The 25,020-nt window shown below is 38.6% G+C and overlaps 1 protein-coding gene across 1 annotated transcript; it reads right to left on the minus strand.

Moving 5' to 3' along the window:
• Positions 1–15,089: 15,089 nt before the first annotated feature.
• On the minus strand, positions 15,090–15,677 carry LOC138897591 (uncharacterized). Its single transcript, XM_070183578.1, has one exon. The coding sequence runs from the start codon at positions 15,675–15,677 to the stop codon at positions 15,090–15,092; it is 588 nt and encodes a 195-aa protein (XP_070039679.1).
• Between the last annotated feature and the right edge of the window lie 9,343 nt (positions 15,678–25,020).

Raw genomic sequence — 25,020 nt, forward strand, 5'->3', positions numbered from 1 at the left:
TAAATTACATCAAAACTTACTGAAATGAGTAGCATAAAACCACATTTAGCCTCACAGGTCTTATTAGTGACCAACATGGAATGATAGGCGTAGTTATCTCCATGGAATCTCCCAACATGAGTAAACACATAAGTAGATTATAGAATTATGAAACTCACTCATAAGTGGAGCACAATAGGAGGACTCATCTCGATACTCAGAACCGAATAAAGTTAAGGAAATTATTCCTTTATATTATATCAAGGTCATACCTGTAACGACACCAACTGATTTAGCGACCTCCGCCATACCATAAAACAAATATATCAACGGTTGGGTCTCCACCTCTAGGACGCCTTCTACCCGTCTGTCCTCCACCCCTAACTGGTCGTGTGAGTGGTGTAGTAACTGCAATGGGGCACGTAGCCTGAGTGCTTTGATGAAATAAGTCTCTCCTAAGTTTGAGACAATTTTCTCATGATGTGCCTAGTATCACCGTATTCATAACAACCCCTTTGCGGGTTAGGCTGCTCATATTGAGTCTGTGTCAGATAACTGGAATAACCATTGTAGGAACTCATGTCGGTGGTGCATTAAAAGAACTTACTGGAGCACCCCGAGTAATCCGATGTGCGGACTGGGCTGGCCAACTGCCTGAGCCCCCGCCATAATGATTTATACTTGCAGAGTAGAATCCACTGAATCCCCCAGAACCTCGAGACGTCTTGGTCTCCTTAGTTTCATTTTTCCTCACCCCGAACACATTCTAATATCTTGGTAATTTGTACAACTAGCAGAAATGAAGTATCCCGAGTCGTACAAAATTTTACGATCATAATTGAGTCCTTTAATGAGTATTTGGACTCACCCTTTGGCTGTAGGAATCAAAGTAGGAATATGATGGGATAACTTATTGAACTTGATGGCATATTCTGACACCGTCAATGGTGACATGGCACAACCATTCAAACCCTATACGCCACGCATTACGGAGAGTCCGGGAAACAAACTCTTTCAAAAGCATTTCTGAGAACTGAGCCAAGTGGGCGATGTTGCATTGGCTGGTCTGCCCTCTTCATAGGCTTTCCATGAACACTAGTGGAAAATTATCTCTCCCAAGACAAATTTCTTCTTTTGTTATGCTGACTCAACACTGTTGAGCTGACCAATTTCTTAACATACTCTTCGATTCTTCTTTGGGGTAACCCTTACCCCTATTTATACACAACGATCACAAAAGTAGAGATCCATATAGACAAATCTTGTCACGAACCACATAGTCCAGACTCTCGTCAACAAGTGTACTTCCTCCGAAGCACCCCAAAATCCGCAACAGTGACGTCCACGCTGAGTAGACCTTCTACAAATTTAGAGTTGTTTCTATAACTCCTTTGGTATTGAAGTATATGATTATTAAGGAGGCAGACATACCGCAAGTCCCAACCTTATCCTCTACAAAATCTCAGGTCTTAAACATGTGTAAATTTTAGGGAACCTTTCAGTACCACATATATACATTTCAGGCCAAAACTGATATAATACATGACCCCGCAATAAACCCATTGGTAGTGGACTCCCCCACTTGGCACGAAGTCATAGGTCATAACGTCCGATGATCCACAATAATAACCTTCACAACTTGTATAAATCAACCAGACGCCAACGTCCGTTGCACCCCCACTTGATTCACTTGGTGATCTCTCAATACGCCCGCATCTTCAGTCAGAACCACATGTTGATGCAATGTTTGAGCATCTCTGGCTCCCTCATAGTCCATCTACGGCATCACGAACCGTCGACGCACAACTGATACCGAGTGCGCAATGTCATACACGAGTGAATACAAAGGAATATAGGATATATGTTTCAAGCTAAATCAATGTCGCACGATAAGGAGTCAAAAAAGAAAATATTTCCTAACAGTTCCATAGCGTGTCGAAGATAAGTATAGACGTCTCCGTAACGATCCGCAAGACTCTACCAAACCTTCTTGTGACTCGTGACACCTATGAACCTACAGCTCTGATACCAACTTGTCACGACCCCAAATTCCCTCCGTAGGATGTCGTGATGGCACCTAGTCTCTAAGACTAAGTAAGCCTATCAATGCGAAATAATAATAAATAACTGAAATAATTAAACTATAATTCAAACAATTTCAACTCCCAAAACCCGGTAGAAATAAGTCACAAGCTTCTAAGAATTTATTCTCTATGTCTCTATACATCAGAGTCTAAAGCAAATAAGGAAGACAACATAGTAAGATAGAAGGGGACTCCGGAGTCTGCGGACGCTGGCAGATATACCTCGAAGTCTCCTCGTACAGCTAGTTTACTGATGCGTGGTTTGATAAGATGTACTTAGATCTGCACAAAAAGATGTGCAGAAGCATAGTATGAGTACACCACAGCGGCACCCAGTAAGTGCCAAGCCTAACCTCGATAGAGTAGTGGCGAGGTCAGGTCAGGCCTACTGGAGAATAAATAATGGCATGGTAAAATGTTTAAATAATATTATAAAATAAAATGACAATGAAAATTAATCAAGTAGTATGTCACATTTAATTACATCAAATAATGGCAAATAAATACCTCGTGGAAACAAAACATAATTCTTTTCAACTTTAAGAAAATCACAATAATAATCAAAGGCAACTGCGGCAATATATCCATATCAACAAGGGCACTCCCGAGGTACTGCCTCGTAGTCCCAAATCATAAATAAATTTACAATATCTCATTTTCTTATCTCACTGCGGGAGCCTTCATAATTTATTTAAAAGAAAATATTTTTTCCGAAATAGCATCCTGCGTTTTAGCCATCCTTATCACACCGCATGACTTCTAGTAGTTCCCCCTACTAGTCACGCGTATCAAGCCACCCTTATCTCACCGCATGCATTTCAATACCCAGACCTTATACTACCACATGCATATCATTATCACAATATATCATAATTTGCACCTCACGTGCTCAAATAATTTAACTTGCCAAAATAATTCATCAACAATACTATTCCACAATAAAGAGCTCACGATTCATGTCAAAATAACTCAACAATAATATTTTTCCACAATAAAGAGCTCACGGCTCATGTCAAAATAATTCAACAATAATATTTTTCCACAACAAAGAGCTCACGGCTCATGTCAAAATAATTCAACAATAATATTTTTTCATAATAAAGAGCGCACTGCTCCATCACAATGAGAATGAAAATCTTACAAAAATATTCAGGAGTAAATAATTCAAGAAAATAATATTTCAAAATCTTTAATACGTTGCTTCAATATCAAGTTTAAAAATGTCAAATACTTCATATTAATAATATTTAATTTAAAGAAAATCAACATTCAAATAATGCAACGAATAAAAGAAACCAAGTTCCAACTAAACACATAAAACATTTAGCAAGAAAAGGTCAAGCAAATTTAAAAATATAGACATTAAATTAATAATGAAGAATATGACAAAATAAAATAATTTAATTAATGCACAATAGTGATCTACACAATTTAAAATATAATCTTTCACATTTAGCCCGTGTACACACTCGTCACCTCGTGTACACGACTTTTCACACATTACAATTATCAATCCTAGGGGAATTTCCCCCACACAAAGTTAGACAAGTCACTTACCTCGACTTGCTCCAATTTAACCAGGTATTATGCTTTTCCCCCGATTTTTTGGTTCCGATCGACTCGTATCTAGTCATAATTAATTCGATACAGTCAACAAAAATTATAGTAATCAATTTCATAAGAAAGTATTACATTTTTCAATAAAATCCGAAATTAGCTCAAAATTTGCCCGTGGGGCCCACATCTCGGAATCCGGTGAAACTTACAAAATCCGATAACCCATTCAATTATGAGTTCACCCATACCAGTTTCACTCAAATCCGACTCTGAATCGATACCGAAATCGCAAAAATTCGTTTCTATGAGATTTTCTAAAATTTTCCAAATTTCAATCTCAAAACACTAATTAAATGGTGAAAGCAATCATATATTTGTGTATATAGACCAAATCTGAGTTGGAATCACTTACCCCAAATGTCTTTCCTTGAAAATCTGTCAAAAGTCGCCTCTTTTCAAGCTCAAGTTTGTCAAAAATGGCAAATGGGTTGGATGCCTCTATTTTTATAACTTACAAATTTGTCTAGTTCGATCTTGGGAGCTCGATCTGTCCAGTTCAATCTTGAGAGCTCGATCTTTCCAGTTCAATCTTGGGAGCTCGATCTTGGGAGCTTAATTTTGGGCCTCGATTTTGGTCAGCTTTTTCCTTTTTCCTCAATTTTTCGACTTTGATCGATTCGTATCTAGTCATAATTAATTCGATACACTCAACAAAAATTATATTAATCAATTTCATAAGAAATATTATATTTTTCAATAAAATCTGAAATTAGCTCAAAACTTTCCCATGGGGCCCACATCTCGGAATCCGACGAAACTTACAAAATCCGACAACCCATTCAATTACGAGTTCACCCATACCAGTTTCACTCAAATCCGACTCCGAATCGATACCGAAATCTCAAAAATTTATTTCCATGAGATTTTCTAAAATTTTCCAAATTTCAATCTCAAAGCACTAATTAAATGGTGAAAGCAATGATATATTTGTGTATATAGACCAAATCCGAGTTGGAATCACTTACCCCAAATGTCTTTCCTTGAAAATCTGTCAAAAGTCGCCTCTGTTCAAGCTCAAGTTTGTCAAAAATGGCAAATGGGTTGAATGCCTCTATTTTTATAACTTACAGATCTGTCCAGTTCCATCTTGGGAGCTCGTTATGTCGAGTTCGATCTTGGGAGCTCGATCTGTCCAGTTTGATCTTGGGAGCTCGGTTTTTGGGAGCTCGATCTTGGGAGCTCGATTTTTGGGAGCTCGATTTTGGGAGCTCGATTTTGGGCCTCGATTTTGGGCCAGAATTTCCAATAGAAAGGAAAATTTGCAACAGCTGTTTTAAATCCAACTTTTGATCTGTTAGCCATCCGAAACTCATCCGAGGCCCTCGGGACCTCAACCAAATATACCAACAAGTCCTAAAAGATCATACGAACTTAGTCGTACCTCTAAATCACATCAAATAATGCTAAAACCACGAATCATACCCCAATTCAAGCTTAATGAAACTAAGAATTTTCAACTTCTACGTTCGATGCCGGAACCTATCAAATCAAGTCCGATTGACCTCAAATTTTGTACACAAGCCATAAATGACATAACGGAGCTGTAAAAATTTTCAAAACTGGATTCCGACCCCGATATCAAAAAGTCAACTCCCTGGTCAAACTTCCAAACTTTAAATTTCTATTTTAGCTATTTCAAGCCTAATTTCACTACGGACTTCCAAATAAAATTCGGATCATGCTCCTAAGTCCAAAATCACCATACAGAGCTGTTGGAATCATCAAAATTTAATTCCGGGGTCGTTTGCACATAATTCGACATCCGGTCGATATTTGAATTTAAACTTTTATTTTTTCTTCAAAATTCCATATCTCGGGCTAGGGACCTCAGAATTTGATTCCGGGTATACGCCTAAGTCCCAATTCACGATACGGACCTACCAAAACTGTCAAAATACTGATCCGAGTCCATTTGCTCAAAATGTTGAACAAAGTCAACTCAATTGAGTTTTAAAGCTCTATTTCATATTTTAATCCATTTTTCACATAAACACTTTCCAGAAAATTTTACACGCAAGTCAAGGAATGATAAATAGTACTTTTCGAGGTCTTAGAACACAAAATTAATTATTAAATTTAAAGATAACATTTTGGGTTATCACAATAAGACTGGAATACACTGTTCATGGGGTGCATAAATGATGCTGGGGCATTGGTGTTGATACCCGATTTTTCCCATATATATACTTTCAAAATAGTATATATGCATCATCATTTAGTTTATAAGCATATACAAGCATTTTTCATAATTTTTAAAGGCTTTAAATCAATTTATTTATGCATTTTATTATATAAATATCCAATAATTACCCTAAAAATTATTTTTTATGATGATTTAATCATCTAAACTTATCATTTATACCAATATGAGTTTTTAAATATTTTTAGTGCAGTTATCAAAATTACATTTGTATTCTTTAGGGCCAAATTGCATATTTTGTAATAATAGCCCATATGCATGTATAATTACCTTATTTATGCAGAAAATGACTTTTTATATTTTTATAATATTAAGCAATTATTTTTAATCATCTTAGTTTTTATATTTTTATAATATTAAGCAATTATTTTTAATCATCTTAGTGCACAAATAATATTTTTGATATTTATTAATTACTTTTATACATTATTTATTTATTAAAAATTGGGTATTATATTCTGGCCTCAAATTTACTTTAATTTCGGACCTAAACTACTCAATCCCAGCCCAATAACCTCTGAGCCCAAACCAAATAACCCCCAACCCAACCAATTAACCAACCCGGCCCAGAACCCCCAACTAATCATGGCCGTTGATCTTCGAGATCAACGACCCATATTACCTCGGCCCTTTTTAATTAACCTAATAATCCCCTAACCCTAACCACTCTTCACCACCCGCCGCCTTTGAATGCTCTCAAACCTCCCCCTTCTCTCTGCCCAAACCCTAGTCGTCTCCCCCCAAATTTCTCTCCTAATCCCACCGGATATGGGATTATACGGTTACTTCTTGCCATATTCAACTCCCCCTTGGTACTGGACTCTTTCTCTATACCTCTTGCCTAAACATGGCAAGCGGATCTCATCAACTTCGAACCAAAGTTAGTTTGGTTCCTTGACCTTTTCCGTCTATGTTCATTCTTGTTCTTTTATGGTATGAATCCCTGTGTATTTCTGTGAGTCCTACTCACCCTAAAATTAGGGTTTCAGATTCTTTTAAATCGAACCAAAGCTGGTTTGATTCTTTTATTTTAAAAGGTATTTCTACCTATGTTCATCTTATTCTATGCAGCATGTGATTTTTATCATTTATTTCTTTTAGATTTCTGCTAATTTGTGTACTTTACCTAAAATTAGGGTTTTGAAATTTTCTCTTTTCCTTACTGGTTTCGATTGCTTTCCTTTCTAGTGTTTGACTGATGATTTTTCTTGTTTGGGTGTTTGATTTCTACTGCTATATAAACCCCTCCCCACTCCCCTTTTGAGAGAGTCCGAAATTATTAAGAAAAATTACTAAAAAAATAAAAGTTGTATGCTCTTCGCTCTTTAATAATCTTATTCTGCACTTTGGTTCCTGGCCAGCTGAAAGCCAATGCCAGAAATTCTGAGTTCTTGTTCTTTTGTTGATATTCATAACATTGTGGACTTCCGTTCTTTCTTGTTTCTGCTTAACTGGTAAGTTACCAAACCTTTGTCATTTCATTTCTACTTACCTTTCATTAGCATGTGTTTTCACTTCTGAAGATGGTTGTTCAATATGTTTCTAGGTTGTTCTCATATGCAATTCTGACTGTCTCACTTCAATTCTAGGCCTTTCTAATCTAAAATACCATTACGCTTGTAGTTTGAGACATGTTTAGACCTTCTTTAAGTTGATTAATTTATTTTTTAAAGTATGCTTAGCCTATGTGTTACTGATAGCCATCTCTTAACTATTTAAATTTGCTATTTGAACATGCTCCCATACCCCCTTTCTATGGATTAGTTGACTGAGTATGAGTATATAAGTATATAGCACAAGTCGGTTTCATACTTTGCCGTGATGACATGCAGCCTGTTTTGATCCTATTTTCACCATGTCTTGACTTCCCCAGTAATTGCCCTTTTCCTGTTAAGTTCTGATTGATATGATTCCTTCTTGTGATACTAGCATTCTACATTTAGCATAATCTGAACTTTTTACCATAAGTCTGTGCACATCAATCCTGCAAACCTATCTTGGTAACATATTTATTATGTGTTGAATTTGTTCTTTTGAAACTTTGCTAAAGTTTGTTCTTAAAACCCAAGCATGTTCTATTACTTTTTTATGTGCTCAAGTTGAATCTGTTTGTATCCCTCGGTGTTGTCCCCTAACCTCGGTCTATTCCTTTATTACTTGGTCTCTTTGAGTTCTTATTCTTAGCCGGCTGAAAGCCAAGGATACTTAGGTTATGTCCTTTGACCTCCCTAGTGTGAGCACTGCTCAGGGTCCAATTGAGACCCTTGTCAACTCTGACACACAAGGATTTGGTCCCTAATCCCTCCTCTGAACTATTCTTGTTAACCACCCTAGTGTGAGCACTGCCCTGGGTTCTTGAAGCCCTTGGGAACTCTATCACACTAGGGCCTTGGTTCTATATGCTCAACTCTATCTTGTGCTCACTGGGTGAATCATTCAATTCCTGGCTGTTGTATGTCTATGAGTGTGTAACTTGAAAACTGTTGTAAAGGCCAGGCCTGTCCAGGTGTATTTCGGGCCTGCTATAGGCTCCCTATAGTTATTCTCCTATGTAATTTATGCTATTCATTCTGGGTTTGTAATAATTATTGTAATAAAATTTTGGGGTATTAGTAAAATTGGGAAAGGGGATTTATCTTACACTTGCATTGAGAGGGGTAGAATCATGCCTATAGGTTCATCACTTAGCTCAAATTTTTTATTATGTTCAAACATATTCCACTGTCATGTGTTAGAGATCATGCCTTTAGGTATTCTATTTTGCTCAAAATGTGTTACTTTTCAGTTATTATATAAATCCTGCCTATAAGTATCCTATCTTGCTCAAATGTGTGTTAGAAATCTTGCCTATAGTTTCTCTATTTGGTCCAAATGTGTTCTACTTTTACCTGTTAGAAACCATGCCTATAGGGTATTGAATGATTAATATGACAATGTACGCATAGGATTCTGTTTACATACGGCTTAATCTACAAATTAGATGCCATGCTTATAGGATCTAAAAAAACCAGTTTTAATTATAGAATTCGTGCCTATAGGTTCTAAATCAGTCTTGATTATTGCCCTGCTCGTTTCTTTTAACCATTATTACAAATCATGCCTATAGGACTCGATTAAGAAATTCTGAACATATTTTTGTGATTACCATTGTTCGTTACTGAGCGAATCACCTAGAAATCATACCTATAGGTTTTATCTCTTATGCTTATAATCAGTAGAAAACTATATAGGCTTTAGAAATTGTATTAAAAGAAAGGCTTTTACACATGAAGTTGCCCGCTTATAAAATCGAGAATCACATAGAGATCCTGCCTATAGGGTTCTGTGACCTTAACTTATTAAAATATGCAACTGTCAATGTTCGTTAGTTCGCGTGCATTTGTTGCCTAAGTGCGGAGGCCAACTTGAGCCCTTATTTTCCTATACATGAAGTCCTAAATATTTTTCTTGTCGCCTAGTATTTTCTCTTTTGAGTAACCTAATTTAAAGTTTAGAACCACGCTGAAATAGAGGTCCAAATGCCTCCTAGACCATAGGCATGGGACGGAAAGTGCACGCATAGAGTACGACTAGAATTGACTAGTGCGCTTTAGGTAAATAACTTAAAGTTAGTAATCGAGTAACAGGAGATGATAGTCTGTGCCCGCTGAATAATATGAGTAACACCCCATCTTGAGGGAGTTACGAAGTATTATTTATGTTGCACGGGGTGATCCTTTAGGCTAAAACAACTTAGGACCCTCCACCTCTGTTTTAAAGTCAATCATTCTATTTTATTTGCCCAATTTTGTCTTTTCTCCTTGCTTAGATTAATTCATATAATTCGAGTTCGTCCGGGACCCACCGTTGTGGACCTCGAGGAGTGCCTAACACCTTCTCTTCAATGTAATTTGAGCCCTTACCCGATCTTTGGTGACGCAACTGGTTAAATCAGAGTTATCTGCAAATAGGTGCCCTAACGTACCTTAAATCCGTTAGGTAGCGACTCTCTCTTTTAACACCCCTTCCTTTAAAAGAAGTTGTCACGTGTCGAAACCCGATTTCGCGATAAATAAAGGGGCGCGACAATTGGTCAGCCCAAATGACATCACGAGGAACTCATAGTGACCATACCGAGTCCTAAAGGTAGTCTTCGGAATATTCGAAGATCAAATTTTCAGCTGATGATAACCTGACCACAAATCAATCCCGGAGAACACTCTAGAAACCTGTAGCTGATCAAATAGGTCATCAATGCGTGGCAATGGATACATGTTATTCACTGTAACCTTGTTCAACTGACGATAATCAATACACATGCGCATACAACCATACCTCTTCTTAACAAATAAGATTGGATCACCCCACAGCGACACACTAGGCCGAATGAATCCCTTATCAAGAAAATCTTTCAACTGCTTCTTTAACTCCTTCAGCTCTGTTGGGGCCATACGATATGGCAGAATAGAAATGGGCTGAGTGCCCGTCAATATGTCAATACCAAAATCGATATCCCTGTTGGGCGGCAAGCCTGGAAGATCTGCTGGAAATACATCTGGAAAGTCTCTCACTATCGGAACTGGCTTAACGGTAGGAGTATCACCGCTGACATCCCTCACGAAGGCTAGATAAGCATTACACCCCTTCTCAACCATCTGTTGAGCCTTTAGAAATGAGATAACCCTGCTAGGTACATAATGTAATGCACCCCTACACTCTAACCATGGTAAACCTGGCATAGCCATCATCAGAGTCTTGGTGTGACAATCAAGAATAGCATGATAGGGCGACAACCAGTCCATGCCCAAAACAACATCAAAGTCTACCATAATAAGTAACAACAGATCAACTCTGGTCTCAAAATCACCAATAACAACTAAACACGACCGATACACGCGGTCCACAACAATAGAATCTCCCACAGGTGTGGACACATAAACAGGAGAACTCAAGGAATAACGTGACATATCAAAATACGGAGCAAAGTAAGATGACACATATGAATTAGTGGATCCCGGATCAAATAAGACTAATGCATCTCTACGGAAAGCCGGAACCATACCTGTAATGACTAAGTCTGAAGCAGCTACCTCTGTCCTACTCGAAAGAGCATAGAATCTAGCCTAGCTGGCTGTGCGGGTAGAGTGGCAACTGGGGCAGTAACCATGGCCTGAGAAGTCTGCAGACCTGACTGAATCCGTGGAACCTCAGTAGTATGGGAAGGTGCACCCCTCCTGAGTCTGGGGCAGTCTCTGACCATGTGGCGGGTATCACCATACTCAAAATAAGCTCTCGGTGGGTGTGTCGGCTGGGACTGGCTCAGGCCTGGTCGGTTGGACTAACCGCTGAAGGCACCCCGTGTAGGAGGTGCAATAGAAAGTGGCTAAGCAAAGTGTGCAACCTAAGACCTCGGAACAACCGGAGCATCACTAGAAGCTAGAAGTGCTGAATGAACTGGACGACTCACATAGCCCCTACCATGACGGGTTGTAGCTGCAATGTGACCACTACTAAATCCTCATGTACCACGAGATCTCTTGCCTCCTGACGAGCGCAAAACACACACTTCAATATGCTCACTAGTCGAATATAGTATAATATAATATCGTATCCGCAGGGATTGGAGTTAAACAGTATTATTATAGTTTGTAGCTAGATTATTATCCAAGATAATCAACAGTTTGGAATTATGTGATTTAAAACTAAAATTAACTAAGAATCTAAAGCTAATTGACAAATAACAATCGAGAGAAAAGTAAGTAAGGAAGATATCAATGGGAGAAAATAGGGATTGATTGGATAGGTGCAAGATAAATATCTGGTCTTTAACTCTAGTTAATTCACTTCTAATGTTCAAGTGAGTCTTTCGAATTCACTCAATTATTAGTTCAAACGTTTAGTAGAAAATACTCTCTCGATTAAGTTTCAACCTCACAATATGAACCAATTTAAGCTCGGTGAAGCTATGCATGATTTTGTAGTGGATTGGTCTTTAGGAGAACCTCTCTCGATTATCCTCCTAACTAGGTCAAATCAAAAATTCAACTAGCCTCTTTCGATTACCAAGAAGAACTAATGAATTCAACCAATAAGATAATGCAAAGACATCACAAGTTATGCCTCTCTCGATTACATGAACATGTAAATATAAATGCAATAGTTAAAACAACCAAAATGATTCAATACATAAAACTAGAGTTAATATACACAAACAAATATTAATACACCAAATCCATCAATCCTTAAAGAGAAATACTCCACAGATATGAAGTAATCCATCATAAATATAAAGAAAAACATAAAACGATCCAAACTTTTGTCTTGAGTGAGGAATGAATGATGAATTTCTTGTACTTTCGCTTCTCCGCCTCCTCCTTAGCCTCCTTAGGTCTTAGAAGTGTTAAAAGTCCCAAAATAATATTTTTACATGTATTTATACCCAGTTGGCTCGGGCCCAGATGAAAATACCTTCTCCCGTGTGAAATAGGAAAATACTCTATAAAATTTACACAGGCACGCCGCATGGGGCAATGCGTCATGTGGGGCATTAGTGGGGATTTCCAGAGAGTTGATTTCTGACAGACGATAGGATTTTCTACAGGCGCGGCGCGCCACACGCCGCGGTTGTACAGTTTTCTCACTATCTGACTTTTTGCTTCGATTTTGACATCTCCGAACGCGATCCCGGCTTAATCCCTTGGGCTTTTACTCAGACTTCAAAGCTCCAAATAGTTCAAATTCATTCTGTAATATCTACATAGCTCGGAATCCTCCTACAAGGCATAAAATATACAATTAGCACAGAACACTAGCGATTAAAGCTCAAACTCAATTAAAGTGCAGTAAATTTGAGTGCAATAAGCGACTAAAATACGAGATTATAGCCTACCATCAACACCCCACATTTAAACCATTGCTCGTCCTCGAGCAATCAAACTACATATCATATAGACACGACCTTTTAAACAACTCTCATAACTCATCATACCAAGAATATTTAAAATAGATTAAGCACAATAACGTAACATCATAGCCTCAAAATTTGACTCAAAAGCACCACACATTATTTATAACCTGCTCACTTATTCTAACACATAGGTCAACAAAATTACCTTTCCTTCATGAATCAAGTGCCCTCACCACAGTAGAGAGTCGTTTCACACACAATAGAAATTAAAAATAATTAGGAACTCAAGATTGAAAGAATTCACTCACTCTTTGAAACAACATTCATATGCCGCAAACTATGAACCATAGGCTTTCCCATAGTGTACTACTTAACTAATCGAGCTTATTCAGTCAAGGATCAAGTAGCACTTTAATTGGTTGTAATATAGGTTGCGGGATGGGTAGGATACATTTAAATATAAGAGTGACTACATCTCCCTAAGTACTTTAGTACATACATTTCATTGTTCAAAAACCCACACTTATGTCAAACCAAAACTCCACCTTTACATCAATATACATTATTCCCAATTTATTTAAGCACAATTACATCAAGATTTACCACTATCGTGGAATATTTTGCACAATCATACAACATTGTTTTTCTTTTTCAATTCAAGAGGCTCTTACTTTTTTTCAATACAATGCACATTTCTCCTTATTTCATTAGTTCCACTCAAAAGCCAAACCAATCACCCCACACTTCAACTTTTACAAAGTTTATAATCAATTCAAGTGCTTACGAGAGGTAAACAGTTTAATAGATGGTCAATTCAAATAAATGGGTAAGACTTGTAATGTGGTTTCCAAAGAAACATAATTACAGGCTCAAAGGGGTTAACTAAGATATATAACAATTAGGTGGGTAAAAACATATAACTGGTTCAACAAAGAAATGCCTAATTCACTTCCAAGACTGAATAAAACTACTATTTCGCATTACAAACACACGGGGCAAGTTCTAGACATCAACTACAATGCACAGAATAATAAAAAAACCTCATACACACATGGTAGATAACTCACTCAAGATCGGAATAATCAAGATATTTTAATCAAGCAGTTAAGCAAAGTTAAGGTCATACAATTTAAGGTACTTATGCAATAGTAAAAAAACTAAGACTAAGCATCACAACCAAAGCACTCACTATTCTCAAGGTATAATAAAGTCAAGAGATATTGCTTCCAATTCAAAACACAGCACAAGGTTCCCTACTACTAACAAACATTAAAAACTAACTACACCCGATTCAAACAAAACCCTTGGAAAAGAACCGCGGCACAAAGAAAACCCAAGGGGGACTTATTACACTACCTAACAAAATAAATTCTTTTTGTCTTTTCCTTTCGACTTTAATCCCTCAAGATACCCGTCGAATGATATCCATCGTCGGGAAAAATCGATAATTTAAAATGTTTATGTTTTGTTTCAAAATTTATTTTTCTCTAACTACTAAAACAACAAAAACTAACACATATACATATACATATACATATAACTAACCCCCTACCCCACACTTTAAGTTGTGGCATGTCCCCATGACACACAATTAAAAAGCATAAGGTAAAGGAAACTTCCCTAAATATTTAGTCGGGGTCTGAGTCGAAGTCGGGCTCCGTTCCACGTGCCCGAACCAATTCACACATCTATGCGGACAACTTCTTCTTAGCCTTCTTGGGGTACACCCCACACTTATCCTTTCCACTCGTTGCAGCCTTTTCATTTGAGCTCTTCAGTTTCCACTCAACACTTGCAGCTGACTTCTCCTTCTTCACCCCCATTTCTACATTCATCGCAAAAGTCACAGTCTCCTCACCCACTCTAAGCATGAGTCTTCTCTCGTGCATGTCTAAGATTGATCTGCCCGTTGCTAAGAATGGTCTTCCTAAGATGAGAGGGACCTCCTTATTGTCCTCCATATTCACTACTATAAAGTCTACAAAAAATACAAACTTATCTACCCGCATTAAAACATCTTCCACTATTCCCTCGGGTATCAGAGTTGTTTGGTCAGCTAGCTGCAAAGATATTGGTATCGACCTTATCTCTCCAATTTCACTCTCCAGCTTCCTGTAAATAGACCAAGGCATTAGATTAATTGAGGCACCGGAATTACATAAAGGCTTATCAAAATTAAAAGTGCCTAAAGAGCAAGGTATAGTGAAACTCCCTGGATCTTGACACTTTTGTGGGAGTTGTTCTGCAAGATTGCACTGCAATGCTCTATGAGCTTGATTATTGCTTTTTTTGTCTATCTTTCTCTTCTTTGTCACGATTTCCTTCAAAAATTTGTATAAGCTGGCATTTGGGAGAGCACCTTTGTGAATGGCAAATTTACATTAACTTGTTTCAGCATATCCAAAAATCTCTTAAATTTCTTGTGCACCTTCTCTCTATAAAGATTTTGGGGAAAAGTTAAAGCAAGCATATGCCTGCTCTCTTCAGATTCATCCCTTCTTGAATTCTCTTCCTTCTTCTTTTTTTGAGTTCCATTCTTGCCTTTCTTCTTCTTATCAACTTCATTTATTAGTTGCTCCTCACTTTCTTTTTCAGGTACCAACTCTTTTTGGATAGGGGTGGGTTCTTTCACTACCTGTCCACTTCTCAGAGTTATAGCATTTACCGTCTCCTTGGGGTTTCTTTCAGTATTAGCTGGCAAAGTACCTGGGATCCTTTTAGACAATATGGTGGCAATTTGTCTCACTTGCTTCTCCAAGTTTTGAAGCCCTGTGCCAAGTTCTTTGATAGCTGCACCATGTGCATCTAACCTCTCGTATATCTTGACAATAAAGGACTTCATCAGATCTTCTAGCCCATGCTGACTGGATTGTTGAGGTTGAAACTGCTGCCTTTGCTCCAAACCAAACATCGACTCAAGTCTAAAAATATTACACGAACTCACTCGCGCGATCAAATCATCAAAATAACATCTAAAATCACGAATCGGACCTCAAAATACATGAATTCAATATGAAACTTAAGAACTTCTAAAAAGACAATCGCTCGTCTAATTCCTATCAAATCAACTCGGAATAACACCAAACTTTGCGGACAAGTTTCAAATGACAAAATGGACTTATCCCACGTCCCGAAAAAATCAAAACACGATAGCTATGAATTCAACCTACGGTCAAACCTCCAAATTTTATTCCGGATATACGCTCAAGTCCAAAATCATGATGCGAACCTAGTGGAGCCATCAAAATACCGCTATGGGGTCTTTTTCACATAAATCAAACTTCAGTCAATATTTTCAACTTAAGTTTCTAAAGAGAGAATCACTCATCCAAATTCATTTCGAATCATCCAAAAATCAAATTCGAGCATGCACACAAGTCATAATATAATAGGAAGCTACTCAAGACCTCGAACCACTGAACGGAACCTTAAAGCTCAAAACGATAGGTTGGGTCATTACAACTACTATCAAACAAGTCAAAAGGTGTGAGGAATCACATCATTCTTCACCCTTTATTTCCTAAATCCTAATCTACTCTAAAAATAAATAAAAATTATCCGGTTAAAGTTACATCCCATAAAAAAGAACCGAAGCACAAAGAAAAATCACAGGGGATTATTACTACCTAAAGAAAACTAAAAGACATACTTTTTGGATTATTTTAATTTTAAATTTTTTTGTATGTTTTTGTTTAGACTTCTTTCCCTCAAGAAAACTGTTTAAGAGGTCAGAAATAGTTCAACTTTTATCACTCTCTTTTTCAAATTTCTTTTTTATTTTCTTTGGGTTTTTTTCTTCAAATTAAGCTACTCAAGATAAAATACTATACTACTACATCTACAAACTACTCAAGCAAAAATAAGAAGCTAAGAATAGAAAAGAAGAAGTTAACATTATTACTATTACTAACTAACTAGAAAATGAAAGTCTCTCACCCCCCACTTAAAAGAGTACAATGTCCCAATGCACAATTAAAGCCAAAATACTGAGGGTGGAAAAACAAACTCCCTGGAAGGTTAAAGGCCAAAGTAATAGTGAATCACCCATACTCAGACTTCTCCCAAGTATGATCCTTTATGTGGTCACTCCATACTTAGTTCTAACCATCTAACTTGCTTTGCATACTTCCTATGGCTTTACTTCCCATGCTCATAATCCTACAAAATAAAAAATGACATTACACATAAAACAAACAGTAAAGTTGGGTTGCCTTCCAACAAGTACCTGATTTATAATTGCGGTAGGAATTGAACCACATTTTGCCTCCATCTCGAACTTATGAATTGAATCCACAATTTGGCTTCAAGTTTTTTTCTATGCTCATGAGGTGGTGGGATAAATCTAACTGGGCCAAGTAACCAATGTAGTATTTTGCACTTCTTGGCATTCAGATGAGGTATGTAATTCTGTCTTTCTAGTACCAATAAATTCAAAAATGTGAGCACATTGTTTCTCATTCGTTGGCTCCTTCAAAGACTCCGAGGACTCGATTTTCATGTCATCATCCAAACACAATATTGAAAAGTATATGAAATGAGGACCAATGCGTCCCAATTCTAGAATTGTCTTGCTATTTACACCCTCATATATATACTCACTAGAGTCTTCAAGTGCAACATTATCTACTTTCTCAAATGACGCTAGTGTACTTTTCTCAACATTGGCATCATAAAAATATGACCAGATGGTTGGTAATTAGTGCCCCCGGTTCCACTCCAATAAATTAGAATCTATGTCACACCCCGAACTCGGGGAGAGCGACCGGCGCTCAACCGAGTGAACCCGGCCGAGCAAGCCTATTAGATTTTCTTCCACCCAAACTCATCCATGAATAAAGAGAATACATATTTTCGTTAATTAGAAAATAAGGTGATCATGTCTGCAATACCAATTTCTTACCATTAGTTACTTCATTTTAAAGTCTCAAATTACACACACTTTCATGGTCTGAAGTGGAATAAGTAATTCAAACACAACATAACTAGTTTGACTTCCCTAGCACCAATATACAATCCACACTATGTCTACGGAGCCTCTAATATATATATATAAGAACATTATAATAGTGCCGGCAATAAGGCTCCGCCTATACCTTAAACACAATACACAAGGAACAAAAGATACATGACCCCGAAATGAAGTGGGGCTCACCAAGTCTGCTGGGAAGAGAGTGTACTGCTATCACTGATCAATGTCTCCTGCTGTAGAACCAGCTGCATCCATTGAAGATACAGCGCCCCCGGCAAAAGGGACGTTAGTATATATGGAATAGTACTAGTATGAATGACAAAATACCCTCTCAATAGAATGATAAATAATACGAGCAAGTACAATCATAATATCAGTAGAAGCCTCAAACAACATCAAACTTCAAATTAGGATCAAGAAAATGTTCAATTAAATTTCCATATTTTAAGTTGGGAGGTATTTACTACCAATATGCCACCATTCACGATACCAATATTCACAATACCAATACCATTGTTCTTTTAGCACGGAGTCCAATCACTACCTGATCGGCTACGCCATCTCATTAGAGATATCAACAACAATCATAATTTCCAACACAATCATCACTATGTGTGCGGCATGGCGCCCGATCACGACCAGATTGACTAGGCCGTCTCATTAGAGACATCATCCTTCTTATACCAATCATCTCATTCCATACTCTTTTCGCATCTTTTGTTTTCATTGGCATTAGTGGCCATAATTATAAAATTATTATTGGCACGTCGACCGTATTTAATATTTCATGCTCACCTTTTTCACTTTCAAACATCATCATCATCATCCATAACAAGGCATTTCAAATCAATATTTTTAGTACACATGTGAGCAATTAAGATTCTTAGGCACATAGAGGTTTTTCACAAAATTTGGCGTAATAGTCTTCGTTTGTACTTGACTTGAAGTCGCAACATTATTAATGCACAACTCATACTTTGAACATATTCTCAAATGATAACATAACATGATAAAAGCATTTTGGGATGCATATTGAACATATATCTTTCAACATAAGCTTATTCGGAATAGCCACTTTCATAATGAACAATTTGGGACTTATATAAATTACATGAATACCGTGGGATTCAGTTCTAGAAGAGAAGTTTAGCCAACATACCTCATTTAAGCTTCCTTAAACTCTAAAATATTCCGAAAATCTTAGCAACTTTGATCTATTTTAGAAATGTAACAAATTGAACCAAAATTAGGAACATGATCATGGTTCTAGCTCATTTGAGCATTTTATCAAACACTAGGTGTACATTAAGGTTTCAAGGTCTTTCTAGGGAGGATTCCATCATCCCACAACTCATTCTTTACCATTTTTATCTCAACAATCTTCCTACACTTATTGATAACATGTGCATGCAAAATAACCAACTCTCATACCCAAGAATTATCTTGCTAATTATCCATTTCTAGTTAACTTTCAAAATGAAGGGTTAGGGTGTAGAATATTACCTTTAGGATGAAGACTTAGTGAGTTTTCCTTGTTAATCTTCCATGATTCGAGGAAGAATTGAAGAACAAATTGTTGAAGAACTCTCTTCCACTCTCTAACAAATATCAGGTTTTTGCTCAAAAGATGGTACATATCGTCTATTTAACGAAGTAGGGTCGGGTTATAAAAACTCAAAAATGAAGCTCCGGAACAGGATCTGCGGTCCGCGAAATGGACCGCATAATTGCCCTCCGGAATTGGGCAAAACTGACTCAGTCTGCGGTCATTATGCATCGCAAAAATGGTCTATGGTTGCATAATGCATCACAAACCTGGTCTCCAAACTTGACTAAGCTGCTTCACTATGCGGCCATTATGCGGTCCGCAGAGTTATTATGCGGCCGCATAGTGAGCCGCAAAAATGTATTTTTCTGCCAAAAATTTTCCTTTACTCACGAGCGCTTTGTCAACCCAAAAAGTCTGAGCCGCGAAGAATTTCTACAATCCTCAAACACGTAAGCCTACTTCGACACCATGAAACCTTATATTCCTTATGAGATTTTACCGGGCCTTACACTCTCCCCCACTTAGGATCATTCGTCCTCGAATGAGGGTTAAATTCTGTCATTAGCATTCAATGTAGCCCAACTGTTAATTCACACACACCAGTAGTTTCAAAATTTGTCTAACTCCCTAAATTTCCAAAATTTTGCCAGAGTCTCTCCTGTAATTGGACCTATCCACCTGTTAGAGAATCCTAGAAACCAATCCTAACAATATATACATAACTAATGATGAAATATAACACAGGAACAACACCAACCGTGGCCTCATAAGTAATTTATTACCAGGAAAGGAACACCTTTAATATCAATTGTACAAATGATACATAATTCATAGAAGGTAACTCTTAGAATTTTCATAGAACACAACTTTATAAATACATGGCTATTCGAACAAATAAGGATACTTTTTCTTCATTTCTTCCTCGGCCTCCAAAGTAGCCTCTTCAACCTGTTGGTTACACCATAGCACTTTCACAGAGGCAATTTCTTTATTTCTAAACTTTCAGATTGGCCGATCAATTATAGAAACTAAAATCTCTTCATAAGTCAATTTCTCATTAACCTCAATAGTCTCAACCGGAACAATGAGTGTCGGGTCTCCAACTACTTTCTTCAACATAGACACATGAAACACCGGGTACAATAATGACATCTCAGGTGGTATCTCAAGTTTGTATGCCACCTCACCGATCCTCTGAATTATTCTGTACGGTCCGACATACATCAGACTTAATTTCCCTTTCTTACCAAATCGCATTACACCTTTCATGGGGGAAACCTTCAAGAATACCCAATCATCTTCTTTGAACACTAAATCCCTATGACTAACATCCGAATAGGACTTCCGAAGACTCTCTTCAACTGCTCCTTAATGATCTTAACTTTTTTCATAGCCTGATGCACAGGGTCTGGCCCTATCAACTCTGCTTCCCCAATCTCGAACCACCCAATGGGAGATCTACATCTCCTTCCATATAAAAGCCTCGAAAGGTGTTATCTGAATGCTAGCATGATAACTATTGTTGTAGGCAAATTTTATGAGTGGAAAACGATCATGCCAGCTACCTTTGAAGTCTAGAACATAAGCGCGCAACTTATCCTCAAATGTCTGAATAGTCCGCTTTGCCTGCCCGTCAGTCTATGGGTGAAAGGCTGCATTAAGATTCACCTGAGTACCCAAACCTTGCTGAAATTTCTTTCAAAAATTAGAAGTGAATTGTGCTCCCCGATCAGAAATGATGAAAACTGGAGTGCCATGCAACCTGACTATTTCTTTATACAACTGAGCATACTGTTTCGATGTATTGGTAGCCTTAACCGGCAAAAAGTGGGATGATTTTGTGAGTCGATCCACAATCACCCAAATTGAGTCAAACTTATGAGGAGTGCGAGGTAGTCCTACCACAAATCCCATATTAATCATTTTCCACTTCCATATTGGAATTTCTATGTTTTGTGCCAACCCACCGGGTCTTTGGTGTCCGGCCTTCACTTGTTGACAATTTGGACATCTCGCCACAAAGTCCGCTACATTTATCTTCAAATCCTTCCACCAATAGACTTCGTTAATATCATGATACATTTTCGTAAAGCCTGGGTGTACGGAATACCTAGAAGTGTGAGCCTCAGTCATGCTTCTCTCCCGGAGACCATCTACATTTGGAATACATAGACGCCATTGGTACCTTAGTGTACCATCACCCATTCTAAGAGAAAAGGCCATGGTCTTATGTTTATGAATCCCCTCTTTCAACTGTGCCAACAATGGATCGTTTTATTGTTTCTCCTTGACTTCAACAACAAGTGATGATTCAATCCTATTTTGCACAATCACCCCTCATTCACTAGAATCCGCAAGACGAACTCCCAAACTAGCCAATTGGTGAACTTCCTTGGACAATGGCCTTTGCAATGCCTCCAAGTGTGCTAAACTACCCATAGATTTCTGGCTAAGAGCATCTGCCATAACATTAGCCTTCCCCGGATAATATAGAATATCAGTGTTGTAGTCCTTGAGTAACTCAAGCCATCTTCTATGCCGCAGATTCAATTCCTTCTGCTTGAATATATATTGAAGGCTCTTATGGTCCGTGAATATATCCATTTGGATCCCATATAAATAATGACGCCAAATTTTCAATGCAAATACCACCGCCGCAAGTTCTAAGTCATGTGTTGGATAGTTCTTTTCATGATTCATGAGTTGCCTAGAAGCATAAGCGATCACCTTGCCATATTACATCAATACACACCCAAGTCCGATTCTCGAAGCAGCACTATATACTACAAACCCATATGTACCGTCTGGTAGAGTCAACACTGGTGTCGTAGTCAATCTCGATTTCAACTCCTGGAAGCTCCTTACACAAGCATCTGACCATTGGAACTTAATTGCCTTCTGCGTCAATTTAGTCAACGGAGAGGCAAGAGTAGAGAACCCCTTCACAAACTTTCTGTAATACCCAGCTAAGCCTAAGAAACTGCGAACCTCTGTTGGAGTTGTAAGCCTCGGCCAATTCTTCACAGCTACAATTTTCTGAGGATCAACCTTAATTCTTTCACTAAAGACGACATGACCAAAGAATGTGACAGATTCAAGCTAAAATTCACACTTTGAAAACTTTGCATATAACTTGTGTTGATATAGGGTTTGCAGAACTACCTTGAGATGATCAGAATAGTCCTCTGAACTTCGTGAATATACAAGAATATCGTCAATGAACACTATCACAAAGAAGTCAAGAAAAGGCTTGAAGACTCGATTCATAAGATCCACGAAAGCTGCTGGGGAATTTGTTAGCCCAAAAGACATCACCAAAAATTTAAAGTGCCCATATCGGGTTCTAAAAGCTATTTTCGGAACATCCTGCTCCATGATCTCCAATTGGTGATACCCGAAGGAGAAGTACTTAGCACCTTGCAATTGGTCAAATAAGTCATTTATCCTTGGCAGTGAGTACTTATTCTTGATCGTGACCTTGTTGGGCTGCCAATAGTCAATACACATCCTCAGTGACCCATCTTTCTTCCTTACAAAAAGGACCAGTATGCCCCAAGGTGACACACTCGGCCAGATGAAACCTTTTTCTAACAAGTATCTCAATTGTTCCTTTAGCTCCTTCAATTCTGTCGGTGCCATTCTGTAGGGCAGAATAGATATAGGTTGCGTGTATGGCATCACATCAATCCCAAAATTAATCTCCATATATGGTGGGATTCCAAGGAGCTCATCCGGAAAGAGTCCCAAAACTTCATTCACAACAGCCACAGACTCGAGTGTAGGTGCCTCAACACTGGTGTCCGTAACCCGAACCAAATGGTAAATACATCCCTTGTTGATCATCTTCGCAGCCTTAAAGTTAGAAATAAACCTACCATTCGGCACCACATCATCCCCCTTCCACTCAATGACTAGCTCAATTGGAAATTCAAACCTAACAGTCTTGGTTCGGCAGTCAAGCTTGGCAAAACATGAATAAAGCTAGTCCATCCCCATTATTACATCAAAATTGGCCATCCCCAATTAAATAAGATCGTCCAAGGTGTCTCGAACACGCAACGTGACAACACAATCCCTATGAACCCGCGCGGCCAAAATGGACTCACCAACCGGAGTAGATAAAGAGAATGGCTCATGAAGCTATTCCAATTCTATCCCAAATTCCATAGCAACATAAGGAGTGACATATGACAAAGTGGAACCTCAATCAATAAGAGCATACACATCATGAGATTGGACAGTCAATATACCTGTGATAACATCTGGAGAAGCGTATGAATTCTGACGACCCCTCATAGCATAAAAATAGCCGGATCCTCCCGAACTATGTGTTCCACCCCTAGTTGCACCACGCCCGGCGGGTGTTGGAGTGCCTCAAGCTGGAGGAGGTGCTGCGGATGTAGTAGCTTCAGAACTGGCTGGCTGTGCCCCTTCCTGCACCCTGGCATGACGAACAACAATCCCTCTGAATGTGACCCCTCAATCCGCACCCGTAGCATATGGGTAAGTCCATGTAGCATATCCCTAAGTGCATATTTCCACACCTAGGGCATGGGGGCTTCCGCTGCTGCTAGAATCTACCACTATGCCGACCCTATTGGTAGGAGCCCTTATTGCCCTAACTGGGCTTGAAACAACTCCATTGTTGTTGACTGGGTCCTAATGGCGATGCACTAGTCGAAGACTGAGCAAAGGACTAAGATGGCCCTGACGACCCTCCCCTGAATATTGACCTGTTGCCACCAGAAGAACTACCAAAGTTGCCCGCAGACCGGGCCTTATTACTACCCTCTCGCTCCATTATGTTCCTTAATTTTCGGGTCTCCGTGGCTTGAGAGAATGCCACCATCTTCCCATAGTTCATATCAGAATTTAAGGCATCTATAGTGGCCTCATTAATTACCAAGGGACTAAGTCCCTGCACAAACCAGTGCACTCTAGCCTCCACAGTGGGCAACATGTAAATAGAATACTTGGACAGGTGCGCGAACCTCATATGGTACTCCCACATACTCAGGATATCTTGCCTCAGGCTCTCGAACTCAGTGGCACGGACTCCCTTAGTCTCGGCAGGCAAGAAATGATCAATGAAAGCATCGACAAACTCACCCCACCTCGCCGGAGGGATCCCTTTTTCACGGGATGCCTCCCATAGTTCAAACTAAGAATATGCCATATCTTTCGGGCGGTAAGAGGCCAATTCCACTCCGTCTCAGTAGCACGCATAACTCGGAGAGTCTTGTGCATTTCATCAATGAAGTCCTGGAGGTCCTCATCTGGGGTAGTACCGTGAACACTGGAGGATCCAATTGGAGAAATCAGTTCACCCTGGAACTGGCAGAATCCCTCGGCTGACTAGAAGAAGTGGGTGCATCATATGATCTTTGGGCCAGGGAAGCCACTATTTGAGCCAACATTTGTATGGCTCCCCTAAGGTCAACATCAGAAACACCAGAATCGGAAGCTGGAGTAGGAGGTGGAACTGGAATATCAGTTGGAAGGAACGTTGCACCCTTAGTAGGTTTAGGAATAGGCACAGTCTGATCAGTTATAGTAGAATCAGGTAGTGTAGTAACTGGAGGAATATTCTCACTCCTTGGGTGCTCACTCGCATCATTAAATATAGAATCCACTGCCACTCCTGAGGTGACATTGGCTCTTTGGCCAGTTCTTGCCTTCTTCTTTGGTGCCATATACTGAAAGTTAGAGTAGAGCACGAGTTAAAGAAGGAATAAT

Source organism: Nicotiana tomentosiformis, chromosome 8 (assembly GCF_000390325.3).
Source record: "Nicotiana tomentosiformis chromosome 8, ASM39032v3, whole genome shotgun sequence".
Taxonomy (NCBI): Eukaryota; Viridiplantae; Streptophyta; class Magnoliopsida; order Solanales; family Solanaceae; genus Nicotiana; species Nicotiana tomentosiformis.

Coding starts and splice junctions, on each gene's coding strand:
- LOC138897591 (XM_070183578.1), bottom strand. CDS start 15,677: ATGTTTGGTTTGGAGCAAAGGCAGCAGTTTCAACCTCAACAATCCAGT.